This window comes from Macaca fascicularis, chromosome 12, assembly GCF_037993035.2.
Source record: "Macaca fascicularis isolate 582-1 chromosome 12, T2T-MFA8v1.1".
In the NCBI taxonomy this organism is placed as follows: Eukaryota; Metazoa; Chordata; class Mammalia; order Primates; family Cercopithecidae; genus Macaca; species Macaca fascicularis.
In genome coordinates, this window is record NC_088386.1 from 128,686,846 (window position 1) to 128,713,771 (window position 26,926).

General features: G+C 37.3%; 2 protein-coding genes and 1 pseudogene across 14 annotated transcripts in view; 2 read left to right on the top strand and 1 right to left on the bottom strand.

The window, feature by feature from the left end:
- GIGYF2 (GRB10 interacting GYF protein 2) overlaps positions 1 to 26,926 on the top strand; it is a 165,486-nt gene that overhangs the window by 70,047 nt on the left and 68,513 nt on the right. For 9 of the 12 annotated variants that reach the window (XM_065526255.1, XM_065526261.1, XM_065526260.1 and 6 more), the window contains 3 exons: positions 22,834 to 23,013; positions 26,381 to 26,598; positions 26,691 to 26,853. In XM_065526255.1, the coding sequence (XP_065382327.1) occupies positions 22,834 to 23,013; positions 26,381 to 26,598; positions 26,691 to 26,853 (561 nt within the window). The remainder of the gene's footprint in view (positions 1 to 22,833; positions 23,014 to 26,380; positions 26,599 to 26,690; positions 26,854 to 26,926) is intronic. The other 3 variants (XM_074010530.1, XM_074010531.1, XM_005574636.4) reach the window with 1 other exon arrangement.
- Positions 1,838 to 12,198, bottom strand: KCNJ13 (potassium inwardly rectifying channel subfamily J member 13). Of its 2 annotated transcripts, none has more exons than XM_005574640.4 (3): positions 12,078 to 12,198; positions 6,478 to 6,717; positions 1,838 to 4,192 (listed from the first exon to the last, which is right to left on the bottom strand). In XM_005574640.4, the coding sequence occupies exons 2-3, from the start codon at positions 6,699 to 6,701 to the stop codon at positions 4,132 to 4,134; spliced, it is 285 nt and encodes a 94-aa protein (XP_005574697.1). In that variant the 5' UTR covers positions 6,702 to 6,717; positions 12,078 to 12,198; the 3' UTR covers positions 1,838 to 4,131. The 2 variants fall into 2 exon arrangements, with proteins under 2 accessions (XP_005574697.1, XP_005574696.3); XM_005574639.4 differs by having other exon boundaries at positions 6,242 to 6,717.
- On the top strand, positions 18,299 to 18,393 carry LOC123568129 (U6 spliceosomal RNA; annotated as a pseudogene).

Below are 26,926 nucleotides of genomic sequence, written 5' to 3' on the forward strand. Positions count from 1 at the left end.
GTAACTTTCTTAGCCACCCTCTATTAAAGGTAAAGGTTCTTTTCCTTACATCCCATTGGTATATATTTGAAAAGGCAAGTTCCATAAAACTAAACTGACATAAAGTATCTCAGAATATTAAGGATACTAACTTCTAGTTAGTATCTACTGTTATGTATTATAACTGCTAGTATACTAAAATATGGTAATTTCCACATGCATATATATTCTAATATGTCATAGTGACTTTGAATGCTTTTTGAAAAGATGCTCACTTCAGATTAACTGTGCTAAAAATTCTGAGCTTTTAGTTTTTGGAAGTAACCCACTTTTGTTGACGATAATGTAGATCTTTATAAAACATTGTTCATAATTATATCTTACACTCTCTAAGAGTAGCAATACTAAACTAGTTTGTTCAGACACACTGACATGTTGATCAGTGTGAGATCAATATGAGTATATTGTGAGATGTCCGATGACATCACATTAAGACAGTTAATCCCAGCACTTTGGGAGGCCGAGACGGGCGGATCACGAGGTCAGGAGATCGAGACCATCCTGGCTCACACCGTGAAACCCCGTCTCTACTAAAAAAATACAAAAAACTAGCTGGGCGAGGTGGCGGGCGCCTGTAGTCCCAGCTACTTGGGAGGCTGAGGCAGGAGAATGGCGTAAACCCAGGAGGCGGAGCTTGCAGTGAGCTGAGATCTGGCCACTGCACTCCAGCCTGGGCGACAGAGCGAGACTCCGTCTCAAAAAAAAAAAATTTAAAAAGACAGTTCGAGTACTGAAGGTTCCAGGATGATCTGTTCTTTTTAAAATTAGGAATTATGCTTACCATGTATTTGCTTCTTATGAAAAGAGAAATGGGTAGAATTACAGACATCTGGGTAAGAAGCTTACATAATCCCTGTGAACAACTGTAGGAGAATGTGAAGGTGGAAAAAGGTCTTTGATACTAGAGTCAGAATTCCTATTCAGTAGGAATTGATTGTGCACAGGGGGAGATCAGTTCTGGTGCTCATCTTGTAGTATAATAATGTAAGGGTGAAATGAAAGGATTATTAAAAAATAATCCAGATGATACCAGTACACTCAGCCCAGTGCAATACGAATTAGTGTATTTTGGTATGAAATACTTGTTAATAGACATAGCAGTTTTTGGTTATAGACTCTTCTGGTAGTTGGTAGTATGGGCTTGTACATACATAAAACTAGGCCCCTAAGATTTTTGGTAACTACATGTCTCCAGTTTGTTGGAACTGTCATGCTATCTTTATCAGTTTCCAAAGGAACGTTTAACGTTAGTTCCAAAGTAGTCTTCCTGATCATGTATGCAAGACTCCATGACCAAGCGCCCAGATGATCCAGGTTAGTGAGCTGCACATCCAGGAAGACAGAGCAGCCATTCCTACCTCCCAGTAATTTCCCGCCTTTTTCCTTTTACTTCATTTTCCTCAGAGGATAATGGTCTTTCTATAGAAAACCTAATCCTTAACCTAGAAACTATGATTTGAAATAAGTGAAAGAAACAACGAACAGTCCTCCCAGAAGCTTTCTATCTCCTGCAAAAAAGTTTTGGATCGTGTTTCTTATAGATTTATAAAATGTTTATTAAATAACAGTAGTTTACCAATAGTTTTTTTTTGGCATGTGTAGGGGAAGTCATATTTAGCTTTCAAATGCCAAATTTATGTGTAAACACTAAGTATAATACGAAACTCATTTGACTTGAATGGAACCTTAGATCCCAGGTTTTACTCATTCACTTATGTCACCCTGGGCAGCTTCACTTAACTAGCGAGAGTGTGATCTGTGTAAGTGATGTAGTCCCTTTAGGAAAAAACATACCATGTGAGTCTTCAATACTACTTTATTTTCACAGATTAGGTGAATCTTGTTAATTTATTATAGAAATAAGAATTCTTGCTGTCTTTATGTGTTACAGTAGTCTTGGGTTGGGAAAATCTGTTGGTCTGATTTCTACTTAAGAATGAATGTCTAAGATTTTCAAACAGCAAAAGCTCACAATAATTAAGTTTCTGTGTTCTTGATATTCTTCTGCTATTATCAGCCTTAGACCACTCCAGAGTTCTTCTTTATTTTCTTTTCCTTTCGGTCAAATAGTAGAAAAATGTGACTTGCTGCTGAGCCCTGCTCTTCACACCTGCTTGCCTTTACTCAGCTAGTATTTATTTCAAGAGATGATTCCTGCCTAGGTCATCACCAGTGGGGAAGGTTAATCTTTCATTTTTCCCACAGAAACCTGAATAAGGGAAATTTCAGAAAAGAACAGCCACAAATCTGTTTGAAACCTGATAGGGTGACTTTTGGTTTTTGTTTTGTTTAAGGACAGTTTCTGTTTTTTTTTTATTGAAATGAAAATCATGCAAATGATCATTTTAAACTGGACATAAAGGAAAGGGCTCGTTTTAGCATAGATAAAATAAAAAATGAAACAGGAAGCATAATTTTTATGGATTATTAGATTTAGAAAGAAATAATAGAGTTCATCTAGTCCAACCTCCTACTGGTGAGTAAACACTCATTTTGTGTTTATAGAAAAAACTATTTGAAGTTGGAAACAGGAATTTGGGTTTGAAAATGCTTTGTTGCCTAATTATCTTTTGCTTTATCTACTGTAGATTTTTTTTCCCTACTCACTGAAGTTATATCTAAATAAAGCTTTATATCTATAAAGACTTAAATATATTTTTGTATTTATGAATTAGAGCCTTCATGGTGTTTTATATGATCAAATCAATCATACATAGGAGGGGAATGTTTTTACTTAGGTTGCTAGAAGTCATTTAGATGAATCACTGTTTGATTATTATGAGGACAATTTTAAAGTAAATAAAATTTTGCATCTCCTTGCAATGCAAAATACCACCCTGCAGATTCCATTTGGGCTGGAGCTAATCTGATCACCTTTTGCCACAAATATATGAACATATGTATGTGTTTGGGTGTCATGTTGAAATGCTTTTAGGTTTATATATAAATCTGTACTTTGTTGCTTTTCTCGTTAATTTTTGTTCTTAGTTGTTAAAAATTAAGGAGGTAATACTTACTCAAGTTTCATAGTATAAAGAACCAAATGAATGATCTTTGTTGTCTTGAAAAAATCCCAGCTTTTAAAGGATATTCACTAAGTATAGTGAAGTCATCATTCCACCCAGGGAGCTAGGTTTGAAACTAAACTGTTGCTTCAATTTGCAGATGAAAATGAGAGATTAATGGTTGATTTTCTTGGAGTTCAGTTGTGTTAAACTTCACTGTCCATTTTGCCTTCATTACTAGTATCATACCACATTCTTATAAATTCACCAGCAACATTTCTGTATAAGTGTCTGTCAAGTTGAGTTACATTGATTTCAGCAAGTAACAAACTTTGTAATACAGTGTTATATTTCCAGAATGTGTATTGTTAGCTCAGCCATTTTTATGTGGGCGTAGGCATGATTACCATGATGTAATCAGAGAGCTGTAATTAGCATTGAAAAAAGAAAACATAAGATACAGTGAAGAAAAAGTAGCTGCATAACTGGCTGGGTGTATTTAATACATTAAAAAATGGATAAGTCTTATTCTGTCAGTCCTGTCTCAGAGATCTGAAAATTGTCAATGTTTTGTCCATTGATGCGGATATCCAGGTCAGTCCTGTTTGGGCTTTTAGAAACCAGAGGAGTTGGAAATTCAGGGACAGTCTTGTCAAAATTCTCCATCTTGATTTGATATTCACCTTTGGAACCTCGGGTCAACAGAGATGCAAAACAGTGATGTAACATGATCTCAGAGGGTAGGTAGGATGTCCTCCTTTGGCATATTTCTCCAGTACCCTCCTGCATTGCTGAAAGGAATACAACTAATTCAAAGTGGGAAGGATTTTCATGCTGGAGCAGAGTAGCCAGAGGACTTGATGGTGTAATGGAGTGATAGTAGGTTAGTGGAAAGATAAAGAATGGACATTCCTCAGAACTGATGCCATCAAGGTGGAAATCTACACTGGTCTGGTAGAGTTTGCCATTTTCTCTTTCCTGATAGAGTACAGCTGAGACCCGGACACTGGTTAGAGGGCTAGGTCGGGTGTTGGCCACTTGGAAGATAAGATTAGGTTTGCCATCTATGTGAGCTACTACTGCCGTGTCAGTAAAGCGAATTGAGAAAGCTCGATTTTTTGGCCGGGCAATCTTCGCCACAAAGGCACCTAAATAAGAAATTATTGAATTTTTTTTAGCATGAAGACTTTAAACATCAATACTTTTTCTGAATGAGAAGGGTATATCAACTATTTACACATTTCTTGGTGCCATGCCTTTCAGTGAGTCAGGAATTGAAGTCATTGTTAATTTGGTTAGTCTTATTTGCCTGAAGCATTTTTCAAAGTATATTTCTGTTTAAAAACCATGATTTCAAAATGAATAAGCAAAATGATTTTGTTACAGAGAAATGTAAAACTTCGTCGTCTAGTGTCTTACCAAGTCAAAGAAGTGGTCACTTCCTATATTCCTGCCTGTGCTTAAGAAAAAGTAATAGAAAATAAATGCAACTTGGCTACAGCCAGATTAAGTTGAAGCAGAGACTAGGTTCAGAGTAGAATGATTTGGGATGGAGAGGGGACCAGTAGAATGAATGATATTTTGGCTGGGCACGGTGGCTAACGCCTGTAATCCCAGCACTTTGGGAGGCTGAGGCGGGTGGGTCACTTGAGGTCAGGAGTTTGAGACCAGCCTGGCCAACATGATGAAACCCTCTCTCTACTGATAATACAAAAATTAGCTGGGTCTGGTGGTGCATGCCTGTAATCCAGCTACTCAGGAGGCTGAGGCAGGAGATTGCAGAGAGCCAAGTTTGTACTGTACAGCTGCACTCCAGCCTGGGCAACAGAGCAAGACTCCATCTCAAAAAAAAAAAAAAAAAATGAGGGATACTTTGAAGAATTTTTAAACTTTGAAACGTACCTTTTCTGGGGCAAGGGAGGACTGACTATCAGGTAATTTCAGTGCACCTTTCAGGTGTATCTTCCTTGTGCCCTAAGCTATAGATAAGAGTTTCTTAAATCAGTTTTGTGCCACAGATTTTGTTGACAGGCTGTTGGTAAGGTCTAAGAAGTAAGTACTTATCAGAATTACGTTTTAAGTGCTTAAAATATAAAAGAAACCAAATTATTGAAATTCAGTTGAACATTTAAGAAATGATACTATAGTACCATATGTACCTTACTGATACATTAAATAGCAGTCTAGTGGTGGGTTTATTACTGTGATTTTGAAGTATTCTGGTTTGATATGACAAAATATTTATGATTTCTGTTTGAATCAAAGCTAGTAATACTGCTGATGATACTGTTTTTTGTTGCCTGTAGGAAATGCCAAGTTTCAATTAGTGGTTTGTGCCAAGAGATATAAGTTTTTCCCATCTAAGTTTATAAACCCCCTTAATTGTATCCAAATAACTGACCCAGTGTAGGAACTCTTGTTGTAGAAGTTTGTGATTTGCGGGTTATAGAGCTGGTTGGTAGCACATTGGGATTTCATTCCAGATCATTCTGCATACGGCCCAATGCTTACCTTCTCAGATTATTATTGAATAGTATATTAAAGCCAAGTTTTCTTTTAAAAGTATGTATGTCACATAAAAGGGGCACTAGTCCTTCTTTAAAGGAAAGAGTTTTCTGTGTTCATGAGCAAAATTTCATAATCTTTGTGGACATATTTCCAGTGCATTTTGCTAAGAATGTGTGTACGTAACTTGTTCTCTAACATATAATGCTGACTGTGGTGTTCTGGGCTCACTGGCATGAAGTAAATGTTGAAAAGATGAACTCATAGGAGGGAATTCTAGCCCAGTGAAGGAAAAAAGAACAAATTCCTGTGTTAGGTAAAATGACTGTCAAAATATGTATTGAATGTATTTATTCATTTGTTTGACAAAATGATTAGCTTCAGTGAAAACCTTTTAAACCTTTTGTTAATTTTTTTTTATATAGGATATGTCTGCAGTTTAGTGTCATACTGATCTCTTTTTTCTTAAGTAGTTCCAGTAAGTAAAATTTCGGCATTGAGACAGGTTCCTAATACATTTCTCCTATTTTTTTTGGCTCTAAACTGTTTCTTTTCTGTCTTAGATGTTACCTGCTATTAATATAGATAAATTATTCTGTAACAGTATTACTTATAACTGACTATACCCTTTCCAAACACCTGTTTTTTTTTGTTTGTTTGTTTGTTTTTTTTAAGAACAAAGACAAAATTACCTGTGATAAAAGCCTCTAGCATGAGGCCTAGGAGCATTTGTATGGCAAGTAAGGCGATTGCACTTGGACAGTCACCACTGGGGAACATGGTACCATAACCAATTGTGAGTTGTGTCTCCAGGGAGAAGGAGAATGCAGCTGTGAAACTGGTGATATACTTGACACAGATAGTGTGGTTTTCAGGTGGGGCATCATGATCTAGTTCCAGATCACCATTCATCTCAGCTAGAACATACCAGAGCACTGCAAAGACAAGCCAGTGGAGAACAAAAGAAGCAGAAAAGACCAACATCATCCAACGCCAGCGCATGTCCATTAGGATTCCCCAAGCATCTCGAAGATATGCAAGACCTCTTTGAGCGCCATCCATTTGAAGTGTGCTGTGGCCATCCTTGGTGACCATCCTCTGGTATCTTTGACTTAGGAGGGGAGCAATAACTTTGCAATTACTGCTGTCCATTTCAGGCTGTATTTCTCTGAAATCAAAAGTAAATTAGTAAGCTCTTAACTGTTTTACAGTTAATGTTTGTGAATTTGGAGACCTCATGCACTTTCTGCTTTCTTGGGAGTGCTTCTCTAACCACAACTTTGCCAACTCTCTCGCTTTTCTCTTTATGTAAGGGGGCATTTACAAAGTCATTCATTTGGGAGCTAATAGTGTGTTACCTTAAAATATCTCTTCCATTGTTTCTTTGAATGACTGTTAAGATATTGTTTAACATTTAAACATTTTCTAAGTATATTTTAAAATTCCTGTGGGTAGAGATTATATACCCCTGTGTCTTCCTTGCACAAGTCCAGGTGTCAGGCATTTATTGATTTGACCAAATATTATGTGTAAAGACTGGCATTTCATAGTTAATTTATAATTATGCATTATTCATAATTAAAAGGGGTATGTTTGGCCGGGCGCGGTGGCTCACGCCTGTAATCCCAGCACTTTGGGAGGCCGAGGCGGGCGGATCACAAGGTCAGGAGATCGAGACCACGGTGAAACCCCGTCTCTACTAAAAATACAAAAAATTAGCCGGGCGCAGTTGTGGGCGCCTGTAGTCCCAGCTACTTGGGAGGCTGAGGCAGGAGAATGGCGTGAACCCGGGAGGCGGAGCTTGCAGTGAGCCGAGATCGCGCCACTGCACTCCAGCCTGGGAGACAGAGCGAGACTCCGTCTCAAAAAAAAAAAAAAAAAAGGGGGGGGTATGTTTAAATATGTAAGTGTTCTTCTGTGTAAATAATTAGAAGTCATTTGGAAGCTTATTTTTAAACTATCTGCAAATCTTTTGAAGCCAAATTTAGTGCTAGGACAAGGCTTGCATTTGTGGTAAGCGTTTAGAGGTCTGTGGTTCTAATGTATGCCTTATAATTAGCCTATTCAGAGTTTGATTTATTGATTTGTATTTTTAGAGGCAGAGTCTTGCTCTGTCTCCTAGGCTGGAGTGCAGTGGCACAATCATAGCTCACTGTAACCTCGGCTAATTTTTAAAATTTTAATTTTTGTTGGTACTGGGTCTCAATATATTGCCTAGGCTGATCTTGAACTCCTGTTCTCAAGCCTTCCTCCCACTTCAGCTTTCCAAAGCACTGGGATTACAAGGTTGAGCTACCACACCTGGCCTTGTTTATAGTTTTATGATTAGGCTTTATTTGTTTTTGTCATTTTGCAACCATGTTCGTGGATTCTTTCTGTCCTGGATGATAGATTGCCGTCTTTTTGCATATTCTAGGCTCTGATTAGATTGTGGGGTAGAAAGAGAATTGTTTTCTTGGCAAAATAAGAAATTCCAGGTAGACATTTCTAGATAGCATTAGCTTTAAAGGTAAGTAAACCAGAAGAAAAAGTTTTAAGAGTTTAATGAACTAAAATAATCATTAAGGGGTTAAATAAGAATTTTAAAAAGATAAAATTAGTATAATTAATTTTCTACTGCAAACAGTTTTCAGCAGTGGTTATCCTTTTCTCAAGGTGGTGAGTAGAAATCTAACGTATGCCTTCCTTGTAATCATCCTTGCATATAAGAAAGGTGTCTTAAGACTTCAGTGTAGCAGTTATCAGGAACAGAACAGGAAATGCAGCTTTGCTTCCCTTGAGTGAGCCTCTCTTCTTTGCTACAATCCAGGACTATGAGTTTATATTTGACTCTCCTTTGCTTCTTCCTTCAGAGGTAGATACCCTTGAGAGTGCTGCATACCCACTTCCTGCCTTTTAATGGGGCTTAGGAAGGGCACTACAAATGTGTGGAACTAGGTTGTTGCTTGGGTTTCCTAGTTCCTGTATCTAGGGACTTTGGGGCTTTAGAGGCTGCCTTTCTGTGTTGTTGGAATTGGATATTGGCCAGCTGGGTATATACAACTTTCTTCTTTTGCTCTGAGGTAACTTAACATTTATTGGTGATTAACTAGAGACATTTTCTTGTATTTTCTTCAGATTTGAGCTGATGAAACACTGGGATGATTTATTTATTTAGATTAGATGGCGATTTCAGTTTCATATGATAGACTTTAAAAAGTCTTAGTGCATTATTTTAATGTTTTATAGCTTATGACCCTAACAAGTTGTCATAATCTTTTAGTGTATTATTTTTTCTTGGCATAGCTACTTAATGACCCTTATTTTGTTGGATTATTTTAAAATCTAACCTGATCTCTATGCTTTGGAAACAACAACAACAAAATCTTCATAGGCACTGTGATAACTGCTTTCATACTGTATTATCTCTTAATTCTTTGGTATCTCAACTAGATAGCTATTGTTCCCATTTTCAGATGAAGTCACTGGTGCTCAGACAGATAAAAGAAATTTACACAAGGCAAATTGGAGCTTTGGATTATTTGGATGATTCAAGTTTAGCTAACTTCAAAGCCAGTTATTTTTTTTTTTAACTGCAGGAAGCGTTTGGTGAAATAAGTCTTTCCACAAATGATCGGTATTGCATTCTCAAGATAGTCTTTGACAGCCAAATTTCTAGCACCTTTAGTAGATGCCTTTCTTGCCCCTATAACTGTCTCAAGTATCTATATTAAACCATTGTTAACTTTATTCATGATTCTTATGATAGTAATGATTAATAATATTAGCTAATATATATATTGTTTAGCATGTGCCAGGAGTCATACCAAATACTTCATATGTACAAACTGATGTGAAGCCAGTGGCCAGTGTCTGGCACAGAGTAAGCTCTCAGTAAAGTATTAGTTGCTTTATTGTTATTAAAAATGTGTCTGGCTCGCAGCACTTTGGGAGACCAAGACAGGAGGATTGCTTGAGTCCAGGAGTTTGAGACCAGCCTAGGCAACGTAGTGAGACTTTGTCTCTCTTTAAAGAAAAAAAAAATGTGTCTTAGGTTTCACAGTAGTAGAATAAGTACCACTGGTAGTCCCATTTTACAGATAATGAAAGTGAGGAACCAGGCATGGTGGCTCATGCCTGTAATGCTAGCACTTTGGGAGGCTAAGGTGGGAGGATTGCTTGAGGTTGGGAATTCAAGACCAATCTGGCCAACACAGCGAGACCCTGTCTCTAAAAAAAAAAAAAAAAAAAAAAGAAGGAAAATGAGGTAGTAAGTGGTGGAGATGAATCCCATATATTCTGAGTTCAGAGTTAGTGCCATATTGCCTCCAAAACAGACATTTGACCCTGCTTAGCTTTTGTAAATAATACTGTTTCATTTGATTAGTTTTGTTCAAGAGCCACTCCAGAATATTTGTTCTTCAGTAATGTTGGTTAGGTTCAGACCTGTTATTTGTAGGTTAAAAATAGATTTTCAGTGAAGAAAGACTTCTTTCAAGACTTGAAGATTATTACAGTCTGAATTATTAGATAGTCTAGTTGTGTTTTGCACATCAGTAAAATTAAAGCAATGTAGAGAGGAGAGTTATGACATAACATTGCCAAGTTTATATTTTGCCAGATGAGAAGACAATTTTAGAAGTATAATGCTGTCATAAATAAAATTATGACATAAGAAAAGATTTTGACACTTGGAAGAAGGATATAACAATGAAAGGATATTTGGTTGCCTTCAGAATGGTGGGTGAACAACTTTGTCATTCTCCACTGTTGTTGCTTCCTGTCTGTGTGAAAATGTCCCTCATGCTCCTGGACACTGGTGCTTGTTCCACATGTGGAGTTACTCTCCTACTGAATGCTGTGACATGCTTAGTGTTTCACAAAAGCTTGAGGAAGATAAAGCTCCATGATTCTTTTTTATTTTCAGCCTACTTTATGAAAGTTCTAAAATTCCTTGCTTAGAGAGAGCGTTTCTGTGTAGACTCTAACTAACAAAATTCATCATTCTCATTTGGGCCTTTTCAGGACTGTTGTTACTTCTTACCTACAACTTTTGTAGCACTCTTACTCTAGGCTCTTTACAATTTTATTTTATTTTTCTCTTGCAACTAAATACATGGAAAAACCTGTGAACAGGGAAGTCAAAAGGCTAATAATCAGAATAGTTAAGCAGCATTTTTTTTTTTTTAAACCTAACACTGCTGGATTTGATTTGGATTGTGCTGGCAAGTGGAGTAGTATAGAGAAGGAAGATTGATTTCTAATTCCCACTTAACCAATTACCCTGAATAACTATTCTGTGGATTCCTACAGTCAGTGTGGTTTAGTGTAGAGAACGCAGGATAAGGGGATATGGCCTTCAGGCTCTGGCACTGTTGGTTACATAGCTGTGTTATTTTGGGCAAACCACTCAATCCCCTTTGCCTGGCATCCTTAGATTAAAACAAAGAAAGTGAAAAAAGAGGGAATTATGGTAATAAGATTTCTTAAAGCTCTACAGACTTATGTAAACAAACATATTTCCACTTCCTACAACGGATACAAGTTTCCTATATGATTTCTTTTATTTCTGTATAGCTTGATGTCTGCTTGTATAGTTTAAAAAATTATATTATTGTTACCTGATATTTAAGTCTCATCAACTGATCCCAATAGAAAGTGGAGTGGAAGGTTGGGGAGGTTTGCTTCTATTGCAGTGTGTGGGCTGTAAAATATTTCCCCATTTATAAATTATTTGGAGGAAAAATAGTACCTATTAAAAAATGATAGGCAGCTTAATTGATCATCAAAATTCATTCTACTCATTGGGTTGTAGCACTTACAATTATGTCTTTTCTATTGCCATGATATCAAATAGTATAGTTCATACTAAGGAGCCAAGATAAAGGCTATAACTAACAAACATTAAATGAACATGGTATTACTATGTATTTGTTCGCGTCTGGTGTAAATACTTGATATTGAAAGTCTTATAATGATTTCTCCTGCCCTCCATAATTAGGGCAAACACTATGAGTTCTAACCCTATTATATAAGCTCAGAGATTCTGTTTTACTTTCTTAATTGCAGAAGTATCTACTAATTTCAGCAATAATTCCATGCTTAAAAACTTACAATTAGGATACTCATCACTTTCTTCTTAGATTAAAGAAATAAAAACAAAGTGGCTTATATCTTTTGGCATTTGTTTTTTTATGCTCATTTTGAGTTTTTGAAATTCCTTCCAAAAGAAAAAGACTTTTTCTCAAGCCACTGAATTTTTTTTTTCTAAGGCCTTTATCCTCTACTGGTATATTATAATAGAAAATAGTGTACACTTAAAACAGTTAAGAAGAAAATATCTAGTAATGCATTCAATATGGCTGTTATTCCATTTTTAAAATTTAAGGAAAAAGAATATAGAAATCTTACTATACTACCCTATAGATAATGTCATTGTTTTAAAAATCTATTGGAAGTAATCTAGCTCTGTTCCTATTCGCCAGTCAGTTTCTTTCCCTGTTTCCCATAAGGAAAGAAATAAGAGTGGATATTATTGCATGTACTCACCAGTTCTTTTGCTGGGTCAGCCTTTATGCCAAGGTAGGTCTTAAGGAAATTTATAGAGTCTGCCTTTTTGATCAGATAATTTTAATCTACAAGTCTAGTTTGTAGGTTCTCTTCTTGGACTGATTTTACAGCTTACATTCCTGTGTTTATAATGTTGTGGGGGCTGGTTTCAGCTGAAGTTGATGTGATTGGTCACTTAGCCTGCAGGGGGGCCAATTAGCTCTGATCATGTGGAAAAGAATGCTGGTTTGTTAGGAGGTCTTTCTTTACCCAACACAAACCTTAACAACTCTGGAGAAAGCCTCCAGAACTGACTTGGAGAAGGGGTGCATTTTTTCCCTCTAATCAGGACCGGTCTTTAGTAAGTTTGCATAATCTTACTTAAGAGTTTATTTGAAAGTTCAAAGGGATGAAATTCCCTGCAAGATTTATTCTCAGCCGTCTTTCCTTATATAGCATGTTGAAGTGTGAGATACTTCCTTTACTAATCTTTTTTCTTTTTTTTCCACCATGTGTTTGGGGAAGATTTATTTGGATAAAGACTTATTGGCATAAATTAATGCATTGATGTTCTTAGTTTTCTTCTCATGTGTCATCAGAATGGCTACCATTAGTTCCAGAACTAGTAATATAGATAATTTAGTTATCTGAAATCTTTTATTTTTTTGCTTAGGAAACAAACTTTTTTTTTTTTTTAAGGCTGTATGCAAAGACCTTGAATAGAAATAAAATTAATTGTTCTGCACCTGACACTTTAAAAAATACACACCTGTGTGAAAGAACTGAAGAATTTTCTTAAGGCTTATTTTAGTGATGTTTAGGAGATGTTTCCCTGATCAGTGTGATGAAGTATAGTATTAATAAAACGTAGTGTACAGTGTACAGAAAATGTAACACAACACTGAAATAGCGTTTAGCTGGAAAATGTGATCCAGCTTGTCGGAATCCTGAAACGTGCTGTGATATGGCTTTGTGCAATGCCTTAGTGAACAGTACTTTTCTCCTCCTCCGTTAGCTGCTGATTTTAAAACTTTGACCAGACCTCAGATCACATGTAAGAGGATCTGAGAAACAAAGACTGTGATTGTTCAAAGTAAAATCTTGGAAGGCCTGCTGGGAAAATTATTAATGTAGACTAATATAATGCTACTTAGAAAGTGAAATCCGCCTTTGTAGAATCCTCTCCGTCCCGCCCCCCCCATTTAAAAAATATATTAATTCCTTCTTTGTTTTATTAATACCAAATACTTCAACACAAGTTCAGACACAGCATTTAGAAATACTGACCTTCAGAACTAGGGAAGGTAAAGTATAAAGAAGGGATTTGTGGTGTGATGCTCATTCCCTGCTTGCACTGGTAGGAATTATAATGTATATCAATTCCCAGCTAACTAATTGAAGAAAAACAGAACAACACAACAAAAAAATACTAGAACAAGTATAGCATAATCCTGCTTATAGGAAGCAGAAGCACTTGAGTGTATCTGTCATGTGTTTTGAATATACATTATATATTTTTTATTTTCATTTTTTTAGACATAGAGTCTTGCTGTGTCACCCAGGCTGGAGTGCAGTGGTGTGATCACAGCTCACTGCAGCCTCGACCTCCCAGGCTCAAGTGATCCTCCCACCTAATCCCCCACCCCTGTAGTAATGCCACCACATCTGGCTAATTTTTTATTTTTTTGTAGAGGCAGGGTCTTGCTGTGTTGTCTAGGCTGGTCTTGAACTCCTGGGCTCAAGCTGTTCTCTCAGTGCAGCCTCCCAAAGTCCTGGGATTACAGGCATGAGCCACTTCACCTGGCCTGAGAATACATATTATAGTGGGCAAGATAGATAAGGATTTTATTAAACTTAAAAGTCTTTTTACATAGTATACTTGGTTTCAATATATTGAGACAAAAATGATTTGGCAAAATGATCTTCAATTAAGAAGGAAATGTCTTTAAGTGAAGCTTTCTAATTTCTGGATTTCTACAATTTGAAAGTCTTGCTATGGTCTATAAACAGTGATTCCTAACTGCTAACTGTGAATATTATAGACCAGCTCTGAAGTGCCCACTCAGGAGCATAGCACTCCCATTACAATAGCCTGAGCATTTAAAGTCATTTCTGGTTGAAGTTACCAGGTTAGCTGGTGTAGGGGAAAGAGAAGACCTTCTCTCTTCCTTTTGAAGGTTTGAATAATTGAGTCCAAAATATAAACCAACAGTAGGTAGACTTAACTGAAGAAAAACAGTTTACATGCTTATGCACAAGAGTCCCACAAAACATGAGACTCGAGGAAGGACCAGGTGATTGAAGTTCTTATAGCATTGGAATAGGGATATGGAGGTCCTGGGGGAAGGTATTGACACGCTATGGGAAAATGAGGGGAGGAAATGTATGATGAACAAAAGTCGTCAAGTTGAGACAAAGTCTTTCAGGTATTAAAAATTAACTTGAGGAAGATTGTTACTGGACCTTTTAATCTCTTATGTGATAAGGTTAATCTTCCCTGATTGATGAAATTCTAGGGAGGGGACAAAGGCATTTTTTGAGTTAAGGGGGCATCAGAGAAGGCCCCTCCCTGTACTTGCTGTTCCTCAAGTTTTCTCAGTTTGCAGTAATGAGCATACCAAAGCAGCATATTTTGGGGTGGTATTTCCTGGGGCTCCTTCACTGAGATGACATGGATATTGGCACAGATGATATGCCACCTTCACCCAAAAACTCATGGTCCTTCCCATCTAGACAATTTGTTATTTCTGTTGTAGCTGTTTTACAGTAAGGTAATTGGAGATGGCTCTAAAACATTTCTTCTGTGAATGAACATAAATGCTAAATACCTGTTAATAGATTGATGGATTGTGTCTCCAAAATTATAATGATTAAGTTAAGCAAGGTTCCAAGACCAGGTAAATTATTCTATATTAAATCTAGTCCTCTGTCCCTAAAGACATTTGATTTTCTTTCCGACTGAAATAATTCACTATATATCTATAAATGTATCACATTTTTCTTGAGAACAATAACATCTTCAGTTGGAGTGTGATTTCTGGCCTATGTAAATAGGTAATCTCACAGCTTTAAAACTTTAGCCCTGGTCTCCATGTTCTTGCTTACATAGTGTACTTAGCTTTCTTTTGAAGATGTGTAGTCTCTTTCCATTTCCACATGTCCAAGCCAACTACTAATTGCCTTCCCACAGATTTCAGGCAGCCTCTGGGTGTGTACCAGCAGACAGCTGAGCATGAGGGCTGTAGGGTTATGGTACATATTCAAATGGCCTGAGGACCTTTTTCTGAGATTCTGATACACTGCAGCTTCTACAGTCTCTACTGTTTTTTCAGGACTCATATTAACCAGCTGAGCAGGTTATTTATTCCTCAGGGAGAAAGTTGTAACTCTCTTGGTATAGAATTTAAACTGCTCTGTCCTAGCCACCGTGAGTTTTGTGTATAAGTAATTGTAGGGGAGAAGGGTGGTAAATATCAACACTTGGGTGGGATGCCCTTTCACTGTTTACTTTGGTATTAGAATATTTTTTTGGTGTTGATCAGAGAATATATATCTGAATAGAGTAATACAAAGTCACTCCTTAAAAAATTTGTACATAAACAAGCTTCAAAGTCTGTCCCATAATTCCACTTTTGCTTGTGGAGATTGGGCAGTTGTAAGCTCCAAGTCTCACAGCTGTAGATTTTGTTGGCTGAGTGCCTCTTTGCTCCATCTGAAGTTTTCCATAAACACTATTTTTGGCCGTGGGTCAAACATGCACACAGGTGCCCTTTTACTGCTCTTTCTCCTTAGGAAGTCCACTCAGTTAGACCAGGCAAAAACCAACACTGCATTTTAATTTAATTTAATTTTTAGATGAATCCTATTTGGACTTAATACGCTGAGATTGTAACAACCAAGTGTTTATTACCACTGGGAAAATTATTTATATATGTAGTACGTATGTATTTTAGCACCTTTACACAATTTGCTTTTAATAAGGACATAAAATATACGTTTTCCTCATAGTCATGTTTGCTGTATTGAACGGAAAAAAAGATATTTAAAATTTGTGTTTCTTTGCCTTTTGAGGGTCACAGACACCTTTAAAATTCTGATGAAAGCCGTAGACCCTTTTCCCTCAAAGAAGAAGAAAGCACGCCAGCACAGAGTGCACTTCCAGTGCAAGGCTTCACAGCCCTGAGCTCATTCACTGACTGTAGATTAGGAATATTTGGTCCAGGCATGAGTTTGTAAATAATTCAATACGGTTTACTTTAAAATCATCTTGTTTGTAAATCTGTTAAGATTTTAAAAATAAGTCAACTGAAATACAGTATTTGGTTAGTCGACTTAGTCATGGTGCTGACGTTACAGAAGGAGGAAGCCTTTGATTTTGAATGCTGAGGAAGGGCCATGTAACTCTCACTCAGTTTAGTCTTCGTTACTATGAATTGTTGGAATTTTTAGACGTGAAGGGAACTTAGAGGTCATCTTCTAAACTGCCCATGAATGACTAATATTTATCATTTATTTATTTTTATTTTATTATTATTTTTGGAGACAGAGTCTCGCTGTGTTGCCCAGGCTGGAGTGCAGTGGTGCAATCTTGGCTCACTGCAACCTCCATCTCCTTGGTTCAAGTGATTCTCCTGCCTCAGCCTCCTGAGTAGCTGGTACTACAGGCATACACTACCAGGCCAGGCTAATTTTTAGTATTTTTAGTAGAAACTGGGTTTTGTCATGTTGGCCATGCTGGTCTCAAACTCCTGACCTCAGGTGATCTGCTCGCCTTGGCCTCCCAAAGTGCTGGGATTATAGGAATGAGCCAACATGCCTGACCTATTATTTATTTTAAATTATATCAGGAATACATATACATATCTATTTTTTTAAATTCAAATTACAAAGATGACGGTCTCCTTGGCACTCCCACCCACCCATCCAAATTTACACAAGTAAATCTGTAATCAATTTGGTTAGAAGGGATTTATTTTAATATTTTAGGGGATCGCTTAGATACAGTATAATTTTTAGTTATAGTAGTAGTAATTGGAAATGTGCGTTTTTATGACTGTGTTTGAAGTCACCTTCTAAATAATTTCTAGAATAAAATTTTTATATTGAGGAGGTTGGTCTTAACCATTTTTTTTTTCAGGAGCATACATTTTGAAATCATTCTGTGGGAAGATGAAAACAAATTTAGTTCTATGTCTCCCCTTTTTAGAGATGTTGACACTTTCCCCAAGATGTACCATGCATGATTTGTCTACTGCCCTTTTAGCTTGTTATACTTAAATCCCAGATCTCCTTCTTCCCATTTCAGTTTCTCTAGAATTTCTGGCTGCTTCCGGTGGGTCAAATTTATGAGTGAACCATTAAGAATCATTTAGTGTAGAAATAAACCATAGGTTAGGTGTTTGAACACTGCCTAGGTTCTGTTTCTGATTTGGTTATGATTCAGCTGTGTGGCCTTGGAACCACCTTACAGGTATCACTGTCCTTGCAGAAGCAAGAGAGTTAATGATGGTTGACTTAATCTCTTGTGGTTATTATGAAGATCAGATGAGATATATTAACACATTTTGTCAGCTGAATTAGGTTGTTTATTTACCTGTGTGTCCATGGACCTGGAGATCAGGTGCTGTGTCTGAGCCTTATCTTTGTTTTTAATCCTGTGTCTCTAATTGTGTTTGTCTGTAAAGGAGTGAGTCATTTAATGATTGCTAGAGGTTTGAGTAAAACAAACAAGCAAACAAATGGTGAATTAGTACTATTTCTTTCTTAAAAATTTTTTTACGTTTTAAAAATTATAGGTAAATATAGAGATGAGGTCTTATCATGTTGCCCAGCCTGGTTTCAAACTCCTAAACTCAAGTGATCCTCCCTCCTTGGCCTCCCAAAGTGCTAGGATTACAGGCACGAGCCACCATGCCTGGCTGGTAGTACTATTTCTTTGGAAAAATACTTAGTAGTAGTAAACTAAGTTGAGCATACTGCGACCTAGCAGTATTGATGCTAAATATATAGCCAACAGAAATCCAAACATATACTTACCAAACTCATGTCCAAGAATATTCATAGAAGCACAATTCTTATGATAGCAAAAAGGTAGAAAACAACCTAAATGTCTCTAAGCAGTAGAATAAGAGTAATACAGTGTGGTTTGTTTATACAGTGAGATCCTGCATAGCAATGTAAAAGACCAAAATATTCCCTGTAACAATGAGAATGAATCTCCCGTGCTTGCTTCGGCAGCACATGCACTAAAATCGGAGCGATACAGAGAAGATTAGCATGGCCACCGTGCAGGGAGAATGAGTCTTTCATAATGTTCAGCAAAAGAAGCCAGATATAAGTGAATATTCTATTTTATTAAAAAGTTTAAAAGCAGACAAAGCTAATATTTGGTGCTAGATACTAGGATACTAGGATAGTGTTTATCTTGGGAAGGGCTGATTTGGGAGGACACATGAAGATTTTTGAGGCTCCTTAAAATCTTTTTTTAAAAATCTAAGGTGGTAGTTAAACTATATGTATTTGCTTTATGAAAACTCTTTGACATTTGTGATTAGTGTACTTTTAAAAAATGTTTTCTTAAAGAGGTGGGGAGATGAGTGAAGTCCATTTAAAAGTTCTTAAGGTCTTTTCACCCTTATGAAAATGAGCACGGCCCCTGGAGGCAGAACTTACATGGCTTGATGAAAAATGTGGCTGTACTAACAAAAGAGAAACAAATTTAAAACAACCTTGTGATTCTCAAACTGTTGGAAAACCTGTAGCTCATAAAGTTTGAATGACCAATTCTACATTCCTTGTTTCAAAAAGGATTTGAGGCAGAAAATTTGAAGATAAAGAGGAAAGCAACACCAAAGAAAGAATGATGAGATTTGGAGTCATTAGACCTGGTTTCAAATTCTGGCTCCAATTATTTTTTGTTTTGTTTTGTTTATTATTTTTGTTTCTTTTATTTATTTTTTAAGTATTTTGTTTTTTATTCTTTTTTTTTGGCTCCAGTTCTTATCTGCACACCTTCACTAGTGAAGACCCATTTCCTCATTTGTGAAGGAGGGGGTGGAGGTGTTGTGGAGAATGAAGTAGCCTGAATTTACATGAATACTAGTTCCAAACCATTCTACATGAATATTGGTTCAACCCATTTTGAACAATACTTGTTCAGAAATTTCTATAAAGGAGCTTAAATTTTGTTTCTAGGTGATTATTTACACATAATAACTTCTTTTTTTTTTTTAGTTTACTAAGTCAGATCTAGGGGTGTGTGTGTTTGTTTGTTTGAGACAGAGTTTCACTCTTGTTGCCCAGGCTGGAGTGCAATGGCACGATCTCAGCTTAACGCAACCTCTGCCACCCGGTTCAAGTGATTCTCCTGCCTCAGCCTCCCGAGTAGCTGGGATTACAGGTGTGCGACACCATGCCCGGCTGATTTTTTTGTATTTCAGTAGAGACGGGGTTTCTCCATGTTGGTTAGGCTGGTCTTGAACTTCTGACCTCAGGTGATCCGCCTGCTTCGGCCTCCCAAAGTGCAGGAATTACAGGTGTGAGCCACCACGCCCAGCCTCAGATCTTTTTTTTTTACTTGTAGTGTCAATAAAGTTTACTTATGTACCAGTAACAATTACATACAAGGTTCAAAAATTTAGCTCCCTGAAATTCAGCATCCCTGAAATTCAATGGATAGGATTTTCTCATAACATGATCACATTTTTAAACAGCCTGTTTAGGGCAACAGTTGGAAATATGTGGTGAAGAAACTGAATAAATTATGCAGAAGTGCCGTTCTACATAATTTACTAAGAGATCAAGGCAGAAGGATCACTTGAGGCCAGGAGTTCAAGACCAACCTAAACAACATAGCAAGACCCCCATCTCTGCAAAAATTAAATGAAATGAAATTTTAAAATTAGCTGAGTGTGGTGGCATGTGCCTGAGGGTCTAGCTACTTACACAAAATAATTTCTAAAAGCTGCAATATAGTTTTTGATATATCAGATATTACATAATAGCCACAATAGATTTAGATTATGACTTCTCAGGTGATATAATTTGGATGTTTGTCCCCTCCAGATCTCATGTTGAAATGTGATCCCCAGTGTTGGAGGTGGGGCCTGGTAGGAGGTGTTTGGGTCATGAGGGTGGATCCCTCGTCCCCTCCCCACTGTAATGAGTTCAAGAGTCTGGGATCTCTGTCATCTTTCTGGTTCCCTCTCTCACCACGTGACATACTTGCTCTCACTTCACCTTGCACAACGAGTGACAGCTTCCTGAGGTGTCACTGGAAGCCATGCAGATCCTGGTGCCATGCTTGTATAGCCTGCAGAATCATGAGCCAAATAGACTTTTTTTTTTTTTTTTTTTTAAATTACCCAGCCTCAGGTATTCCTTTATAGCCATGCAAAATGGACTAATAAACCAAGGAAAGCCAGAATATAATTCTGACATTCCAGACACATCCTGCAGGTAAGAGCAAGGTCATAGATAATAAAACCCTTGCCTGGTGGTTGAAAACAGCAAACATTTATTATCTCAGTTTCTGTGGGTTGGGAATCTAGAAACATCTTATCCTAGCTGGGTGGTTCTGACCCAGGGTTCTTGTAAGGCCGCACTCAAGGTGTCAGCCCATGCTGCAGTCTCTCAAAGCTCAACTGGGGTTCCATCCACTTCCAGACTCACTCGTGTTTCTGGTGGTAAGCCTCAGTTCTTTGCCATGCGAGCTTCTCCACAAGGTCTGTGTCACTACATGGCAACTAGTGTCCTTCAGAGAAAGTGTCCAAGATGGAAACTGCAGTCGTCTTTAATATTGTAAGTGGCATCTCATCACTTCAGCTGCGTTCTGTTAGTCCAGCTCATAATTAGAGGTAGAGGATTCCACAGAGATCAGCAGGCTAGGATTGTTGGTGGGCTCTTAGAGGCTGCCCACCACAATAAGAAAGCAGCAGATCATGTCTTCCCATTCTTCCAAGATATTTTATCTTTCAATAGAATGATACCTTAGTAGCAGACTAACAACCATATGGGCAAGCAGGATGCTGAATCTCAATATATGTAAGATGGAATATAACAGAATGACCAGAAATTAGAATCTCATTTTCATATGCTGTTGTTCAATTTTTTTTTCTTTTTTTTTTTCTTTTTTTTTTTTTTTTTTTTTTTGAGACGGAGTCCCACTGTTTCGCCCAGGGTGGAGTGCAGTGGCCAGATCTCAGCTCACTGCAAGCTCCGCCTCCCGGGTTTTTACGCCATTCTCCTGCCTCAGCCTCCCGAGTAGCCGGGACTACAGGCGCCCGCCACCTCGCCCGGCTAGTTTTTTGTATTATTTAGTAGAGACGGGGTTTCACCGTGTTAGCCAGGATGGTCTCGAACTCCTGACCTCGTGATCCGCCCGTCTCGGCCTCCCAAAGTGCTGGGATTACAGGCTTGAGCCACCGCGCCCGGCCATTTTTTTTTCACTTTTAGTATAGATTAATTAAAAGGATTGAGTTTGTCATTACGAGAACATGAACTTTTATTGTCATAAACTGAGGACATCAATGTATGTTATTCTGGATTTCCAACTATTTTGATGTGAGATTTTATGAATGTTATGAGTTATATATGTTAGCACATGTGGAATGGTGACTGAATAATTTGTTTGCACAATTTAGGATGATCTTGTCCTTTTAAAATAGCAGTTTAGTTTACTTGTTGTACCAGGCTCTCTTGACATTAATGTAACTTTTTAGATATTAAGTTAGATATACCTTAACTTTGAATTTTGTTCAAAAGCAATTTATGGTATGCCTGTATTGTATTAGGTGCTAGAGTAAATGAGGTTATACTACTTTTCAATTTTTATTTTTATTTTTGGGGGGCAGTGGGGGATGGAGTCTCGCTCTATCGCCCAGGCTGGAGTATAGCGGTACGATCTCTGCTTACTGCAACCTCCGCCTCCTGGGTTCAAGTGATTCTCCTGCCTCAGCCTCCTGAGTAGCTGGAATTACAGGCACTTGCCACCACACCCAGCTAATTTTTGTGTTTTGAGTAGACACGAGGTTGCACTGTATTGGCCACGCTGGTCTCCAACTCCTGACCTGTGATCTGCCCTCCTCGGCCTCCCAAAGTGCTGGGATTATAGGTGTGAGCCACCATGCGGCCTACTTTTCAGTTTATAATCTGTTTTGGAATAAAAGAGGGCCTGACATGTACAGATACCATGTTTAGGCAGAATCACCAGTAGGTGTTGGTTATATAAAGTATGTTGTATAATGAAAAATATCGTATAATTTTAAAAAGTATGTGCTGGTAAGGAGGGATTGGCAAGATACAGTGTTAGTGAAAACAGCAAACAAAACAACATTTATAACATCCAGAGGGTGGCGTTTGTGCGTGTGGATGAGGGAGCTATGTATACATGTGTAAGTGTACCCACAGACAGTGTTTGGAAGACTTTATAAGAAACTTGATGATGGTTACTTCTGGGGAATATGACTGTGAGGGTCTTGTGTAGGAAGATGGACTTTCCATTGCATGGCTTTTTAAAAAAAAAAAAAAAACTGTACATAATATTTTTGTTAAAAAATAATTGCACAGTCTGTGAACATTCAGCCTTAAGAAATGTGTCTAATAATATATGCAAATACCCACAGTTATTTTAGTGATTTTTTCCTGAATATTGAAATGGACACATTTGCAGGAAAGCTTGATTTGAACTGTGAAGTTTGTTTTCAAAATCTTTACTGGCAGAGGCTCATGGTTACTTACCATATTATTTTCTTTATAGGGAGACCAAATTTTGAGGAAGGTGGACCAGCATCAGTAGGGAGAAAGCATGAATTTATACGCTCAGAAAGTGAAAATTGGCGCATCTTTAGAGAGGAACAAAATGGAGAAGATGAAGATGGAGGTTGGCGACTAGCTGGATCAAGGAGGGATGGAGAGAGGTGGCGACCTCACAGTCCTGGTAAGAATTCTGAGTAAAGGTCCATAGGGACTGAAATAAGGGGAAATTTGATGGAAATAGGGATTAAATGGAAAAGATAAACTGGCTTAAAAAAGGTGGGGGAGGATTCATATTATTTATGCTGTCACAGTTTTATTACTAGAAAAAATTGCAACATAAAAATTTCCTGCTACATCTGTTCAGTTTATTGAAATCACTTTTCTATTTTTCTGGGGCAAATAGTGTAGTTTAATGGGAAGCACATGCTCTCAACTGCAAAAATGAGGGTTTCATTCAGTTTTGTCTACCTCTAAATCTTTGAATCTTTTTTCAGCATTCTTTAAGATTTATAAATGTATAAAAATTATACACTTGAAATATGTGCTTCCCTCCCCAACAGTGGGTGTTTTTCCTAACAAGAAAGGGTTTATTCTTTCATTTTTTCCCCTTGAAAATGTGATTTAACCTTATTTGAAGAATAAGCTTTAAAGCTAGGTCAGAAACATAATCACAAGTTCATTCTTATGTCCTTCTAACTTTAGAAGAAGGAGAGAGAATAATACTGATTAGTGGTTTTTAAAGTTCTTCTGTTTGTCTCTTAAGAATGCTTCAAACTGTTCTTCTTGGACATTAGATATGCTGGTAATTGAAGACACTAGTGCTTTGTGTTAAAGTTCATATCCTACCACAGTGCTGATTCCATGCCTCATGATAATCAGATGCAACTGTAGTTCCAATCGTGGGGTCATGCAAAACTGAAGCACACAAAGTATGTGCATGCCCTATGAATTTCATGTGTATGACAGTATTTTATCAACCATGTGCCAGAGAGGCTTACCTTTAATACAGGAAATCATGATAATGTAAACTGTTTTCACTTTTAAAAATCAAGTTATTAGCAAAACCACTAGCTTAGATCTGGGTAGACATTATAACAGGCATTCAGAGTATTTTAAGGAAGTGGTAGGTAGATAGAAACATACTGAAGTTAATGTTTGGGTAGGGTTAGGATGCTTTTATACCAACTCTTCATGGCTGCCTCTTGGGTGGGTTTTCTGTCATTAGTGGGCATTGTTTACATCACAAGATCTAGACAATTTTCATTAGTCTGTGTCCTGAGCCAAATGTTATAGTTCTTTAAAAGGCATTTTATGCTGAGCTTGTCCGTAGGCAGAGGGTTTGTAGACTATGTTCCCAACAAGCATTCAGTGAAGAATGGATAGGATCTGGGTTGAGAGAGAAACGAAATTCCAGCTGGTCAAAAACAAACAAGGTGAATGTTTTGGAAGATGAACAATGTTTTTTGAGCCCTAATGTCTGATGTTGATTCTATTAAAGGGAGTTTATCAAAGTACCTCCCACCCAACAACTTAGAATTTGGATATATATTATTTTCTCATCTTTTCTAAATCTTTTTTTCCCCCTAATATTTGACTTTCATGTCATTTTTGTCATCAACTTGTGTATCTTCCAGAACTTTTAATCCATATACATATATGTTTTTTCAGTCACACCTGTGGCTGAAATCCATATATTTTTAAAAGATAGTTTGGGGGGTACAAAGATATATGGGTCTGAAAAAACAGTGTAAATGCATTTTAAATAAAGAATACTATTCACTTTTTAAACCCAGTATATTCAAAGTATAGCCTGATTATAGCAGTTTTCATATGTTAACTCTTAACATTTGTTAGTTTATGGTTAATCTTTTATTAAGATTTGAGTAAAACTTTAAAGTATTTTAACTGCTTTTATCTTTATGAAAACAGGATCCAACTTTAGTTTAGATGCAGGGTCTGTAAATCAGCAGTCGGCCTTAATAAGTACCTTACATGTCTTACTTGCTGTATTTAGTTTTGTGAGTAAAATTTTATGAACTACTGGTAAGATAACATTATGGGATATAAAATAGGGCTTCCAGCTGGATGCGTATGGAGTTGGGACCATTAAGGACAGGAAGGCATCCAGTCTGGGAGCTGAACCTAAGAAACTCAGTAAGAGGAAGCATGAGCCAGGTACCTAGAAGGATAGATTCCTATCATGATGTACATTTAGACTGTTAGAAATGAAAGCAGTACAGAGGGCTCTGGAATTCATTTGATCATGAAGACTTTTTTCGCATAATGGCTCAAGGTTTCCATGTAAGCAGTCTGGGTATAAAATTCCTTAGTTCTCATAGGAATTAGTAAATAGTGTTTTGTTGTTGTTACATGAAGGGATGGGAGTGTGGGAATAAGATATTTTTTTTGTGAGTGGCTTATCAGATGCTACCTGTATTTGGCTTTTTAACATTTTGCCCTTTGTTTTCCAATTTGATTTTTAGATTGCTGGTTTTTGCAAATTTTGTCTCAATAGTGAGAACATTTAGCTCTGGCCACATTTCTTTTTCTTATCCCCCACAGAGAATGCAGTCAAGGATGGAAAATTCTAATAGGTTAAAGCCTGCTTTTTTTTTTAAGACTCTTTAAGACTCTGTCAGAGTCTAGGTCTGTCAGATTTTAACAAGAGTTTCCGTTTCTTTTTTTTTTTTTAGAAAAATACCTTAAGTAGGATCTTTTATTATTAGGCAGTCTTTTTTTCTGTTGGGAAATGTAGATTTAGGAATGTCCCTGGGAGTGTTATATGGATAGGGAGAATTAAGAGATGAGAAAGAAGGGAAAGGAGAGTAAACATGTTATTGTGGAACAAGCAGCAGAGGGTACAGAATTGGATTTTAGTTCTACTTTGCCATATGCGAGTTACTTCTGCTGGCAAAGTTTTAGTTTCTCCTTAAACTATAAAATTAGGATAGTGGACTTTATAAAATCTCTGTGACAACTTTCAGCGCTGTAAATTTCATGAATTTTGGGGGGAGAATCAGAATTACAAGTGGGAACCTGGCATTAATAAATAGGCATGATGAGTTTGATATTATAAATCGACACAGGGAGCTGATTTTATCCATAAACGATATTTTCATGGGAAGAAAGAAAATGCTTTAAGATTGGGCAAAGGGAAGGTATAATCTTCAGTATGGAAGGATGTCTAGTGCATTAAGTCTGGATGAGGATTTGGCGGCTAATTGGTATTTTAATCAAGTACCTAGGACTTATTAAAAGTGCTTACTTGGAATACAGTGTCCTTTAAATGTGCTTCATTTTAGATTTATCTTTTAAAGCTTTAGAGTATGTTGCATGGCTCAGTACTTAAGTACTGTTGTCGTCTCATAATGGTATATATACTCTGAACTCTGAACTTACATTTAGTTGCCTAATGTTCTCTTTACTAGGTCAGTCCATTTGAGTTTGCAGTCACTTGTAGTTTTCTCCTTTATTTTCTATTCCTGATTTTCTTTTTCAAATACTGTCATAAAACTTTTCTAAGGTTTGTGTCCTCCTTCTCATCTCAGATGGCCCTCGTTCTGCAGGCTGGCGGGAACACATGGAACGACGTCGAAGGTTCGAGTTTGATTTTCGAGATAGAGATGATGAAAGGGGTTACCGAAGGGTTCGCTCTGGCAGTGGGAGCATAGATGATGACAGGGATAGCTTGCCCGAATGGTGCTTAGAGGATGCTGAAGAAGAAATGGGCACATTTGACTCATCTGGAGCATTCCTCTCTCTAAAAGTAAGAAATGTGTTTTAAATGTCATGACCAACATTAACCTTATACCAAAGCCAAATCTGCTGTTGATCTTTGATTTTATTCTCTTGCTACAGAAAGTGCAGAAAGAGCCTATTCCAGAAGAGCAGGAGATGGACTTCCGGCCTGTGGACGAAGGGGAGGAGTGCTCTGACTCTGAGGGTAGCCATAATGAAGAGGCCAAAGAACCTGAGAAGACAAATAAGAAAGAAGGAGAGAAAACAGATAGAATAGGAGTTGGTAAGGCCTCTTCTTGCCCTTTACCTTTTTTTTCCTCCATCAAACCAAAACTTTCCTAAGTTCAACTAAGATT

Bases quoted from the DNA above. Each gene is read 5' to 3' on its own strand.
- KCNJ13 (XM_005574639.4), bottom strand. From the start codon at position 6,701: ATGGACAGCAGTAATTGCAAAGTTATTGCTCCCCTCCTAAGTCAAAGA. The intron at 4,193-6,241 runs GTAATTTTGTCT...TTTCTTATTTAG, and splicing joins GCTAGAGGCTTTTATCACAG to GTGCCTTTGTGGCGAAGATT.